Here is a 13,737-nt window from a genome sequence, read left to right on the forward strand (position 1 = left end):
GGCGCCCCGCTCCTGCCCTCTCCCCCGGCTAAGCCACGGGCGGAGGGCAGTGCCTGGCTCTGCGGGGTTCACGTGTTGGTACGGGGGTCGGTTGCGGCTCTCAGGGGCGATGCCACTTCACAGAGGAGGCCGTGGCGGACAGGGCCAGAGGACGCCTCTGCGAGTCCCGCCACAGTCACTGCGTGTCAAGCATTCTTAGACTTTGCTTCACATCACCTTTGCTCTGCCTGGAAGCCCATGGACACCAGTGGGCTGTGCCCCGGGGAGCTGGGGAAAGGTGCGGCTGTGTTAGAGGCTTGGAGCCGGCTGGGGGAGTCCTGGAAAGGACCCACACTGGCTTTCCCAATCTCTAGGCGCTGTGTGGCGAGGGTTCAGGGGTCCCACCAGCTTGGCGGCATTTACTGGGAAGCATCAAGGCCATCTTTCCTGGGGGCTTCAGATTTCTATCACTAGCCGGTCCTCGTCATCGCTGCTGGTGTCGCTGAGCTCCACGCGGCTTTGCTTCCTCATTCCTTCCAAACTCCTTTTCTTGATTGTTTTCGAAGGGGCTTGTGAGACTTCTGTGGGCTGCCCTGACTTAGAAGGAACGACGCCATCCTGCGGGGCCCTGAATCCAGATTCATGGCATTTCTCCCTGTCCTTTCCCATGGGAGGGCAGGAGACAGGCATCTCCCCGCACCCAGGGCGCCCCCCGGAAGGGAGAAGCGCCTTGGGTCTCGCTGCGTCTTGGTGTGAACTAGTTGACCCTGGCCCTGAAGCTGGTATTTCAAGGTGAGTTTTGCCAGGTGGCCTTGATGGAACCAAACTCGAGAGTCTCTGCCCCGGGGATGGTCTCCCCGGCGACAGTGACAGTGATGTGCCCTGCACTGTGGCTTCACTGTCTGGGGAGCCGCGTGTCAGAGCATCCCCGGCAGCTCGGCCAGGCTCCTGTGCCTCTGTGCCGGGAGCTCCCAGGGTTGTGTGACCTCCTCTCGCCCCCAGAGAAGGACAGATGGCAGCCCCAGAGGCAGCAGCGTCACAGCAGAGAGCGTTTCCTTTGGGCTCGAGGGACGCCGGTTCTTGAGCATCTGAGACAATGTCCGGTTTCGCATCTGCCGAGACTTGCTCCTGAGAGGGCACGCGCGGGGTCTCAGGGAAGCCCACGTCGAGACCTCTGCCACGGGACAAAAGGCTGTTGCCGGCCACCTGCACGCAGGAGTCAGGGGGCAGAGACAACCCTGACCCGACCGCAGTGTTCTGAGGGGAACAGTCGCTGTGCTCGCCAGCAGACGGAGTAACATCCTGAAACAAAGAGCAAAGGAAAACATATGGGGGGAAAGGTTAACTGGTACAAAAAATTTGGGGTTGGAAACACAGTCCTCAATGAAAACAAGGTCTTGAGTTCTGAATGATTCTTTCCCGACAGTGAACTTCCATCTCATGTTCTCTGTTGAGTTCCATTAATAGCTAATTGGGGCACGAAGGCGAGTCATGTTCCCCGTTGCCACTGAACAGGCAGACGAGGTTGCCAGGTGCCCTTCGCTGGCTTCATCAACAAGGAGACCCTCAGTTACCAACCAGCCTGGGGAACACGGAACACCACCGACAAGGGACATGGAGCCAGAAACCCAGACAACGGACAGCCAGAGACAGCACGCTCCTCATGCGCACCTGCACACTTCCCCTCGAGCTTGCACTGGGAGAGGCGCCTCCTGACGTCGGTCTTCGGTCTTCCTCCTCTTCCTCCCCCTTCCCACAGCCAAGAGACAAGGCTGCAGAGGCACAAGGCGGCTCCCCTTGCAGACTGAGCTCTGAAAGTAGGGAGGCAGACTTAGGTGCACCTGAAATTATAAAATCAGCAATTAGCCAACGGTCATCTCCTAGGTGTTTGCCTGTGTGTTCACGGCCAGCCCTGAGAGCCTTTGCTCTGGTCTCGTGAGGCACGGATGGGAAAGCAATGTACCTTGAACCAATTCCTGCAGTCAAATACAATGCCCCCACTTCTGCCCAGATGAGGAAACAAGGGGCAAAACCCACTCCCAAGGGCAGAAAGATCCCTCAACTACTTATATGGTAAAAGATCTTTCCCGTGGCTCTTCTCCCTCAGAGACGTCCTTCTTGCCCCATGTGTGCGTTGGAGACCAGCCCGAACTCTCTGGCCAGACAGGCCGGAGGCGGACATGGAAGTGTCCCCCTCTGTCACGTGCAATGCCATCAGAGCCCTGGGCAGCCAGCACCAGGCGAGGCGGCCTTTGTGTTGCTGCTGTTTCTGGTGGCTATTATTTGATGTGGGGGGCAGAGCGAAAAGGAGGGACAAAGGTGTGGCCTTAACAACAGCCCCCAGAGCAGCCTCTCCCCAGAAATGCAGGCCCAAAGCAGCACAGAATGTCACCGAGGGGAGGGGACACCCGGAGTTAAGATCAGAAGAACATTCTAGAATGGCTGTGTCACCAGAGAAGAGCATTAGACCTCCTTTTAAAGTCGCTTTTATTTTGATTGAAGTTACAAGTGCACGGACTTTTTAAAAGTCAAACCTTTCTGCTTATCAAGAGAAACAGCAACGCTTGCTCACCCACCCACCGTTTCCCACTTTGGATGCTTTTAATATGTATCTCCTCCCCTCCTGGCAACATGCACACAGCTCTGTTTCTTAGTTTCACTTCGGTTTTGGGTGTTTTTGGGTTGTTGTTGTTTTTTTTCCAGTTTGGAAGCCGGACTGTGCCGGTCTGTGACGGGGGGCGCAGTGAGAGGAGGGCGTGGGGTGGGTGCCCTTCGTCCACAGCCCCATCGCCCCCACAGGCATGCACACTGCCCAGCCCTCTCTCCTCTCAACAGTCACATGAACAAGGTCCTGATCTCCTGGGCACATTCAGTGTTTGTGCTGCTGCGTCCAGGAGCGTGCTTGGTGCGACTGAGCCACACGGTGCGGCGCGCGAAGACGCCACCTCTCCTGCCCACCAGCCTTCCCTGGGGTGCGGCCTCACTCAGCTTTTTCTCTGTTGCTTAGTTTTCTGTGGACTCCTTGCGGAAATCATCCTCCAACCTCCTTCCCCGTGGCCTCGAAAGTTTTGTTTCATTTTCTTCAAAAGATCTCTCGTGAAACTTTCTTCTTTTTTTAAGCTTTTTAAGAAATTTTTATTGACATTCTTGGGGGGCGCTGGTTAATAAAATCATATAGGTTTCAGGTGAACAAGTCTGTATACAGCATCTGTATCTATCGCATTGAGTGTTTGCCACCCCAAGCCCAGCCTCCTCCGTCACCCCGTCTGCCCCTCTACCCTCCTCTCCCTCCCCACCCCGTCCCTCTGGCCATCGCCAGCCGTGTCTGCCTGCTGAACACCCTCAGGAATCCGTCTCCCTAGGCTGCTGCCCTGGGCCTCCCCCACCCCCGTCCTCGGTGCCCGGGCCCTTGGGCCTCATTTGGTTCACTCTCTCGCACTCCTAATGCAAACCCCCTGGCGGCCTCATGAGAAAGGGGGCGTGAAATAAAACGGTTCAGACCTTAACTGGCGGCTGGACTAAGCAGAACATTCTGAACTGGGATTTGTTTTCCTTCAGAGTAGGAGCCGGGGCTCCACTCAGTTCTAGCTGTTGAGAAGCCTGGAGCCAACATGACTTGTGATTCATGATCCTTTGGATGGTTCCTTTTTGCGCTTCTCTCTCTGTTAAAATCCCCAGGCTCTTTGTTGTCTCCTTGTTGCCACGGTCCTGGTCTATTTCCCTTCACTGTCCGGGCGCGTGACGCAGCCTTTTGATCCGAATCATGTCCTTCAGTCTTAGAAAACGCTGTCACTTCTTTGATTTTCCACCCCCCTTATGTTTTGTCTTTCCACTCTCTCTCTGTGAGGTTATTGGACCTCCTGGTCTAACCCTCTATGTTTCTTATCTTTTCTCTTCTATTTTCTATTTCTTTGTTTCTTTTAAATTTTACTTTTGGGAGAGTTTTTTCAATTTTCTATTCCAACTCATACGTGTCTCTTTCTGCTGTCATGGTTTTCATCCCTAAGAGCCCACTATTATTATTGCTAATTATTATTATTCCTTGGTTATAGCATCCTGTTATTACTTCATGACCCCCGCAGCTTCTCTCGTATCTCTGTTAATGGTATTAATAATGATTTGCTGTTACCGCTAAAGTTCGTCTCTCCCTGCATAGTCTCTCTTTCTTCCAAGTTCCTTTGTTTCTGTTTGTTTTTCTTCTTTCATACTAAAGATCTTCCTGAGATAGTCAGCAGTCTGAACTATCCACCCATGTTTAAGGAAGAGCCACAAGAAGGCTGGTGGGTCGCTCCTTACGAGTGCAATTTGTCAACTGCGGGCCACCTGCTGGGTTCTCTGGTCTCCCTGTTGAAGTGACAAACCCTGCAGCCATTCTCTTGAGGTCCCCGCAGAGGCTGGCTGGCTCCCGTGTGAGGACCCCGCAGCATTCTGCCTGGAAGGAGAAGCCAGGCAGCCAGCATCCCGGCCTCAAACTGAGGACGAGAGTTGGGGGACTCGATTTGCAGTGTCACCCATTTGGTTAAACCCTTTGTTTTCAATAGAGTCCCCTCACTGCCTGCTAAACTAGCTGTGCCCGGTGTCCTCACCAGCTTGTGCCTGCTCCAGAGACTAAGCCCCCTGTACTCTGCCAGGGTAGGAGGCACGGTACGTGGGAAGTGACCAGGCCGGGAGGAGTCGGGGTGGCTTAGGCGCTCTGAGTGCTGCTTGGCCTTTCATCCTGTCTTCCTGTGCTCAGCCCCACCTGGCACCATACATTTCTGGAGCATTTAAGGTTTCGCCCACTGCTCTATCTCGGGGGTCTGCTAACTCGGTGGCTCTCAGCCTCTGCGTTCCAGTCCCACAGCCGGGCATCATTTCCTCTGTGACTTTGTCCTTGGGGGCCGGAGCGTCACAAACACGTTTCTTTACTAATTCATCCTAGATTTTTAAAGGAAACTGGAGGTAAATGAATGTGTTCTGTCCTCCATCTTGGACCAAAAGGACAGACTGACTTCTTATACCTCAGGGGCAGGTTACCAGATCACCAAGTGCACTGATCCTGAGCAAATCAGCTTTGAAAATTTATGAAAAAGTGCAACAGTTTGGGAACGGAAGCAACGATTTTCCCTCTAATACAATCTTCACTTGAGTACCTGCGTGTTGGGGTTGTCTAACGGCGCAGAACCAGGCCATTGGCTCGACAAAGGGTCCCCTCCACACATGGGCCATGGTGCTCAACCCTGAGGCATCGGAGAAGCAGACAAAGGAGCCGGGCCCTCGGGAGCTTCCATTCCCGCGGGGAGGGAAACGGAGACACGCAGACTGACGTAAATGAGATCATTTTGGGTTTGACAGGGGCCAAGTGGGAAATAAGCTGAGCAGAGGGGACAATAAACAGGAGGTTATGACAGAGAATACAACAATTGACAATAAACGGGAAGAGAGAGCTTGGCAGAGAGTATGACCAACAGGGGGCATTAGAGAGAGTAACACCACGTCACCAGGAGTAATGGGGGGTAACTGGGTCACACGGCTGAGGAAGGCCTCGCCCACAAAGGCCATTCCAGACGGCGGAGGAACAGATGCAAAGGCCCTGGGGCAGGAAGGAGGGCGCCGAGCCAGCCGGAGGGTGGGGAAGCCAGCAGGGCCTAGACCTGGCAGGGGGCAGGTTGGGGAAGGGAAGGGGAGCAGGTGTTGATCACTGTGGCGATGGATAGATTGAAGCGTTTTCAATCCCACCCCATGGAAAATCTCCAAGAGAGAATCCTGATGATCAGGGTTTCAAGAACCTGAGTCTACCAAGAGCCGCCCTCTAAGTGGATTAAGCCGCGTCCCCCCTTGACAAAACAGCCAGGCAATTCATTGGATTCAATGGACTAAAACCAATTACAAGAGAGAAAATAATCAGATTGGGCAAACGTCCTCCCAGCGGGTTGTTTGGGCTCTTCAAGCCTAAAAGAAAGACCATGCGCACATTTGACCAATAACTTCTGACTCACCTGGGAAAGCAAGGGGAGCAAACCTGTTGATTTCATTTGTTTCTGCTCTATCGTCAATGGAAAAAAGTGCATTACCTTTCGTAGCTGTAAAGAAATTCCCAAATGACGTCACTGAAGCGCGCTGCATGAATTTGGGCTATTGACAAAGGGTGCTAATGCGCTGTGAATGGATGGCCCTTTCCAAGAAGCAAGCCAGGCCCTGGTCCAACGCTAAGGCACAGATGTGGTACTGCTGGGCCCCAGCATCCCCAGAGGACCACTTCCCACGTCTTCAGAAACCTCGGCTTCTTTCGCCATCATACAGTCTCCAGAAATCCCACCGGTCTCTCCCAGGCATACACATCGTATTAGACGGCCCGTCTCACGTCCCAGTTCTGTGGGCTGCCCTGTCCTCCCCTGATTAAAGCCTGCGTTTTTAATGATTTCCCCCCAAATAATTGCCCAACCATGTTTAGAGAGGAAGAGGCTGCTGATAGTGTCATAGCAAATTTAAACTTAGCAGCTCGAACAGGCTTATAGGAAATTGTAAAATAATTAGCAGGAATGTGGAGTGAAGAAGCAACCTGGCAAAACACACGACAGGGCTATCTATGGACGTCTTTCGGGCAGACCTGCTCCCGGCTGTCTAATTGTTCGGCCCGATTAAAATGCTAATAGGCACGCTGCTGTAATGTCATGATCTGAACACGTAAGTAACTTGAGACATTTCTTTCCTTTGCCCCAATACACCAAGAACTCCATTAGCGTGGTGTCCGAAGAGCAAGCTCTCAGGCCGGGGTAAAAAGGAGCGCTCCTGGTGGCCTTCGACGCAGGCGGCCCGTGTAGACAAGCACGCCGGCGCCCTCGCCAGTGGACTGATCTGAGATGAAGTTGTTCAGAAGCACCCTGGACGCTGGAAAAGGCACAACGTGCCAGCAAATGCAGTTTCCAGTTACTTCAGGAAAGCCGAGCAGAGCTTGCAAAATAGTCGCTCCATGGGCAGCGTTTTCCTCATTTACTCAAAAGTGTGTCAAGCCCATTTTTTTTTCTTGAGTCCATACTTTCGGAGCCCATATTCTTGAACCTAACATGTCCTGAGCCGAGGCTCACTGCGCACGGAGCCCAGCCGGGGCCCCGCGCTGCCCGGTGCTGCCTGCAGCCGGGGTGCAGAGGGGCAGGCGAGGCCGTGCCCCCCTGGGCGTGACAGTCTACGCAGGCGGGGGGTTCAGTCCTCCAATGAATACACAAAAATGTCGCCAAGCAAGCAGAGTAAGTACCATGAGAGAAGAAGCAGAGACCGCCGTGTGATGGTCACACGGGGCCCAGACCCCACCGATGCCTGTGGGAAAGATAAGACCACACGCACCGTAAAATCATTCTTGCGCGGAACCTGCTTTGTCTGGTTTTCTCGCTAATAAGTCTGAATAATTCATTCATGTTATTATTCAAGCAATATACATATACATATTTTTAAATTTTCTGTGCATGCCAGGCATGGCCCTAAACCGTGGAGAAGTCAATGCTCTTGTTTCTGTGACCCCCTTCAACTTCGGTGCGTGCAGCTGCTGCAGAAGAAAACATTTGGCTGGCTGACAAGGACGGAGGAGAGAGGCTTTCCTGGTCCTCGGCCGGGGCCGTCGGTCCCAATCAGAAAATGAGGAGAAGTGCCGGGCAGCCGGCGAGAGGCGGCCTCAGGCCCAAGTGCCCCCAGTGGAGCGGACCCGGGAGAGGGCCAAGCAACACCCTGGCCGCGAGCGGCCTGGGGACTTTCTGCACGCTCCTAATGCAGTCTTTTGAAAGTTTGCCTCCCAGGAGTCACAAACGCATCTTTGACTTTGGAAACTGCTTTTCTGGGTGGTTTTCATCTCTTTGTCCGTTTCTTTAAGGAAAGGCAGCCAGGACAAGAAGGCTTCCCGTGCAGAAGTGCCTCACCTGAACGACATGGAGGGCAAAGTGCTGTTGAAAATCTTGCTCCGAGTCAACATTGTTACCATGTTCAGACAACGCAAGTGTGACTTTAAAATACAGACCAGACGCAGGATTATGGAATCTCGGGAGGAAAAAAGCTGACGATAAAAAGAAACAATGCAGCAGACGTCCGATGCCGAGACTAAAGCCAGCAAACCTACCTCAGGCATCCTCGTTTGAAAAGACTCTCGGCGCTAAATGAAAATTATGTGTATGCGGGTCTCTGCCCTGGGATGTAATTGATAGGCTTGCAATGGTGTCTCATCCTTCCTCAAGATTTACACTCGAAAATGAAGGAGAAATTATTCTGTTTCAGCAATTTCAGCGCGCTATGACTTAACTAACAGCTTTAGGGAAAGAATGAATAGTCCTCTGTTAATTCTAATGAGAGAAGAGGTTGGCAAGTCCTCAGAGCCTGTCAGAGGAGCGAGGGGGCTGGGGCGGGAGGTGGGGAGAGCCTTGGGGCCCCGGGCGCCAACCCCGGCATGTGCTGGCCAGAACTGGGTGGCAGCACAGAGCTCGCCCGAAGCCCCTGGTGCAAAACAAAGGACGTGCCTGAAGAAAATCCGGGAACTAAGGTTGCGCCCCTCCATTCCAGGGGCTGGCTTGAGCCCCTCCCCACTGTGTTTTGAAATGGCCCCTCTTCTCTGCATGTGGTGAGGTAAAGCTTGTGCTTTAGAAACCACCTGTGATCGCAGCCACCTCCACCTGTCTGCTCCTGAGATGAAAGAGTTTTGATCAGCTAGTCCCTCCAAACGTGGTGATGGGGCCGGTTTGAAACGCAACAGGGACTTTAATGCATGCATAGAACTCAACACTGTGCCTTCATAAAGCAAAACGGAGGCTTATGGAATAAAGAGAAATCATGAAAACGGGCCAGGAATACTTTTGGGAGCACTCTTCTCAAAATCTGGCCAGGAAGGTGGGTTTTCTGGATGTGGTTAGACCAGAGGGTGGGGTGGGGGAATCCATTAGGTGGGGGCCAGGGATGCTGCTCCCAAATTCACTTTTTTTTTTTATGGGAGAGGACACCTATTTTTCAAAAAAGTGCTTTGGTAGTATCTTATAAAATGAAATCTGTAACTATCGCGCGCACGTGGGCCCAGCCATCGCTCCGTGGGAAGCTGAGCAAGAGCAGTGGCTACAGCAGCAGCTGAGGCGGAAAGACCCACAGCCATCGGCAGGGACAGCAGGGCTTCCCGGGGTAAGGAAATGACAGAACGGCCATCCCGCGGGATCTCCTGCTATTCCCGAAACCATCCATCTCTCTATCTATAATCCAGGCCTAGAGTTCTTCGCAAGGTATGGAAGAAGAAAAGAGTGGTAGACTGTTAGGTGTAGTACAATCTGTTTGTGTCCAAACAAAACAAGGTGTCTGTGCCTATTTGCATGCCCACGTGAGTGGGTGCGGGAGACCACACCGCTCTCCCCCCGGAAGCCTTGGGGGCTACAGGGTGGGAACTGTCCTGTTTCCTGGGACATACGAGGCGGGACCCCCAAACCCCAGAGTCTATTTATAAAAAACTGTGTATTTATTCTTCCAAGTATAAACTTCAGTCTCCTTCCAAGGACTCCCTATTTGATGCGATACACATCTCCAAATACTTTTTTTCCACTGCTCAAAACACTGTTTAAACTTGTTGATTTGGATGCCTTTTAGTGCTTCTGCCGTTTTTTGTTTCTCCTCTTCCACACTGGCACAACACTTCCCCTTAAGGACTTTTTTCATCCGGGGAAACAAAAAATTCACTCAGGGTGAGATTGGGTGAAGAGGGAGGGTGGGGTACGGGGGTCATGCTCTTTTTTGGTCAAAAACTGCAGAACACTCAGTGTGGTGTGGGCAGGCGCGCTCGTAAATCACCCACCATGAAACAGGCCAATGCAGGAAAGAGTCTTCAAAACAAATTCACTGAAGCCGAACGCAGCCTCTCGCAACAACACCAGCTGGTGCACGGATGCAGATGGGCCCCTAGAACACTCGCCTTGCGAGGGAAGCCTGTCCTACAAGGGACCTGCCCTCCAGAAGGTAATCCTGGATTTTGGGGCCCCCCTAATATCCATGTTGTTTTCTTTGTTGCAACAAACATGGTGCTGCTTTACTGGTTTGAAAGAAAACTAAGAGATAAACCATGGCACTGACTCTAAAACTAAGACTGAAAATAACGAGGAAAAGCCCCAGGGCACCTGGCAAAGCTGCAGGTTGGCCCCACCCCGACAGGATGCACCTCCGGGACAGGGAGCTCAATCCTCCCGTGTTTACAACCAAAGTTTAGTTTCTCGGGAAGAGAAAAGTTGACTCACGAAAGAAAGAGGAAAATGTATTTTTCCATCTCTAACCAAATCTGAAGTATTTCTGTACTATCCTAGTTTTTTTTTTTTTTTTTTTTGAAATTTGGCCTCTTCCGAGTAATCATTTCCCATCTTTTTTCTCAGAAACCACTTTTCTCTATGGTTTGCATTTTTGTGCTCTTTCTCTAATGAAAGGCAATCAGTTTGAGAACACTTCACTTACCATTTTCTCCAAAAAAAAAAAAAAAACATATTTAGTGGGAAAGAATGCTTAAAGTCTTTTGGTAAGTTGAAACTCTAATCATGCTCAGACAACAGGAGAGGGTCCTAAAATAAAGAGAGGACAAATTGAAGGGAAGCTGAAAAACCTAAATGAAGAACAACAACAAAAAAAAATCGCTCATATTATTTGAATTATTTAGTGCCAAAATTGAATCAAGAGAACCTACTTTATGGATCATTACTTTCAAACTTTCTTAACTCTAAATGAAAATTATAGAGAAAAGAAGTTCAGGCTTTGGCATATAATTGATGTGTTTAAGCAATTGCCCCATCATTTCTTAAGATTTACACCCCAGAGAAGGAGGTGTTATCCTGTTTCAGCAATTCTGTAAGCAATATTACTTAACTAATGGCTTCGGGAAAAGAATCTCTCCCCATTAATTCTGACAGGGAAAATAATGGAGCGGAGCCATTATTGTCAGTCGGGGGCGCGGAAGGGAGTTGGCGGATGAGGGGACCTGGGGGTTCAGGCTGCCATCTTGTTTCTCTCCCGAAAACATCACAGGTGATTTGTGACAGAGAACAGGGCGAGGGAAATACCAAGGGACCATCCCCAGCCCACCTGTCCCCATTCACTCATGACAGACTAATAGTTTAAAGGCTAAAAAGAAAGGGAAAAACGTCCATCGACTTCATTTCAGAGAATTACATCACCAACCTTACAGGGTATTTAGCGATTCTACCTCCTCAACACGATCAGGTAAACCTTTTATCGCAGAAAGTACCTGTCAGAGAAGTTCTCTTTAACTTTCCATTTCTTCAATGAAAGACAGCTGCTTTGATAATGCAGCCTCAGGGGAGATCCCTTCAACCGTGTGAGTGGGGAGGGGAAACCCAGGCAACAGGCTTCAGTTGCTTAAAAGCTCAGTTATGGAGAAAATTTAAAAGAAGAGATGCTGGCGAGAAAGGCAGTAAAGGAGAGGAAGGGAGGGAGGAAGGAAGGAAGGAAGGAAGGGAGGAAGGAAGGGAGGGAGGGAAGGAGAAAGGAAGGGAAGGAGGGAGGGAGGACAGGAGGGAGGGAAAAAGGATGAAGGATGGAAAGGAGGAAAAGGTCTCCCTCACCCTGGAATTAAGTGCAGGCTTATTGTTAATGATCAGAAGCTCCATTCTACCTTGTTGATGCCGTGTACACGTAGGCGAAGAGACGGAAATTAGGACATCATTTCACAACGATTAGTATTGTGGGAAATGCCACAAGGGAGATGAGTTATGAATCACACCTCATGTAATCTGGCTCAAGAGTCGAATGTGACCAGACTGAGTAATCTCTAAATGTCACCTCACAAAACCATCCAAGGAGAACCAAGATGACTAAGAAGCCCCAACCCAGCTCTTCAGAGAAAAAGTACTTAAACGACCCATCAGAGGGACAGAAAAATACTCTGATCAAAGTCTAACTACTTAACAGAGTATTTCTCTCTCCTGATGCAATTTTCTGAAAGTTTGTCTCTTCTGAGTCATCATACGCTTTTATGTCAGAAACTACTTTTCTTAGTGGTACCTCATTTCTTTTCTATTTCTTTGATGAAAGGCGATCAATCTGAGATGGGGTGGGTTTTTTTTTTTTTACCCTGAAAAATATGTAGTAGAAAGTCATGTTTAAAAATCAATCCTTAAGTTAAAAGTCTGCAACCAGACCATGTACCTAAAATTTAAAAAGAAAAGCAGACATGAGGTGAAGGGAGAAAAAAACAAACACAATTATTGAAAATACCACTTAAAATCCATAATGCCAGGATTGAAATCAAGAGTACCTACTCTCTGAATTATTATTTTCAAAGTATCTCGGCACTAAATGAGTCAGGACAAGACGGTCATTTCTTGGGATGTAATGGAGGCAACTGAGAGAGCTCACTCTCCCTCCGGATTTGCATCCTTAAAAAGCAGAAATCGATCCGTTTCAGCGATCACAACCGGCAAGAAAGGCCTCCCCTTTTCTCCTGCATTCATCATGATAAGGGGGGAAAGAGACTGACTTCTGGAAACAAAGACCAGAAAGAAGACCCTAGTGTCCGCCTCATCACTTTTGCTTTTTCCTATCTCCTTCCGAAAGGAACCATTCTGAGTCTAGAGCTTCCCTCAAGTCTGAATTAGAACCTAATTTGACCAAAAAGAAAAAGAAAAAAGAAAAAAAAGATGCGGGAACACTTCCCTGACTTCCTAGCATGTTCAGATAGTCCATCTCGTGTGGTACTTAGGCATTTTTTTTTCTTACCTCAGAATACCTGCTGTTCCATCCTCTTGGCTTTTACTTTATTCTATCTTATTTTTTGAAGGAAGGCAAGTGTTTGGTGAGCTGAACACTCTCTCCCACTCAGGTATGTCTTCCAAACAACCTTAATGGAAGAGCCAGTTCGAAATATCCCCGTCACGTGAAATCGTGAACCGGTCCGGAATTCAACAGCATTTCTTCAAACTATTCAGGGACCAGGGGACTGGTGTAAAAAGGGGGAGAAGAACAGCGGTCCCACGGTCTCTTTAGAACCTTGCCACACCCAGGTTTCCTCCAGAATGGATGCTTTCAGGCTTATTTTACAAATGTGGTTTTTCTTAACCAAGGAAAGACACTCCACCGGGCGGACCACGCTGCCATTGAAACGCTTTCCCGGCGGCTTCCTCTTGTCTCAAGATTTCCACCTCAAAGGGCAGGAGGGCTTCTGCCCTGGCAACCCGGGAGCAACGCCACGCCCGCCGCGGTTTCTGAGCAAGAGCCTCTCTGTGGTTTCTATGGATCCAGACAGAAAATAAAGGCGGACGCTCAAGACCAGAGCCAGGGACAAAGGCCGGGCCCCGCCACGAAGGCGGCACGAAGACCTGAGCCTCAAGGTTACCGGGGCCTGCAAGCCGGGAGGAACGGGCGATGATAGGACGAGGCGCGCCGACCTCTTCCGGAGCCCTCGGGACACACTCCTTTGTCCTCACCCCCGCGTCAGAAACTCGTCCTTTTACGACGTGGAGCTCGAGCGGCCGGACTTTGTGAGCGTCAGAAACCACCGTCTAGACCCGGAGCCCCATGCGTCAGCTTCCTCTGCATTGGACCAGATGGGTTATGGCCCGCGGACAGAATTTCGAACCCTGCGAAACTAATTAAGAAATCTGATTTCTAAGATAAACACGTAGGCGAGTAGGCCGCCTTGGACAGGGGAGAGTTCCCCGGGACGTCCCGGCGTGGAGGCAATGAAACAACTTTTCGTCCGCCCTGAGGCTTTCCGGTCCGCCCCTCACAGGAGGAGGCTGGTTAGTGACTCCGCAGCAACCGAGG

General features: G+C 50.6%; 1 protein-coding gene across 1 annotated transcript in view; it reads right to left on the reverse strand.

Annotated features, from left to right (window-relative positions):
* Window positions 1-435: 435 nt before the first annotated feature.
* ZNF831 (zinc finger protein 831) overlaps window positions 436-13,737 on the reverse strand; it is a 54,057-nt gene continuing 40,755 nt past the window's right edge. The window contains exons 4-5 of the mRNA XM_054573342.1: window positions 1,651-1,790; window positions 436-1,281 (exon numbers count right to left, since the gene is read on the reverse strand). Coding sequence (XP_054429317.1) covers window positions 436-1,281; window positions 1,651-1,790 — 986 coding nt within the window. The remainder of the gene's footprint in view (window positions 1,282-1,650; window positions 1,791-13,737) is intronic.

The sequence above is a fragment of the Pteronotus mesoamericanus genome, unplaced genomic scaffold (assembly GCF_021234165.1).
Source record: "Pteronotus mesoamericanus isolate MK-2021 breed Mesoamerican mustached bat unplaced genomic scaffold, CSHL_Meso_final contig_25, whole genome shotgun sequence".
Lineage (NCBI taxonomy): Eukaryota > Metazoa > Chordata > Mammalia > Chiroptera > Mormoopidae > Pteronotus > Pteronotus mesoamericanus.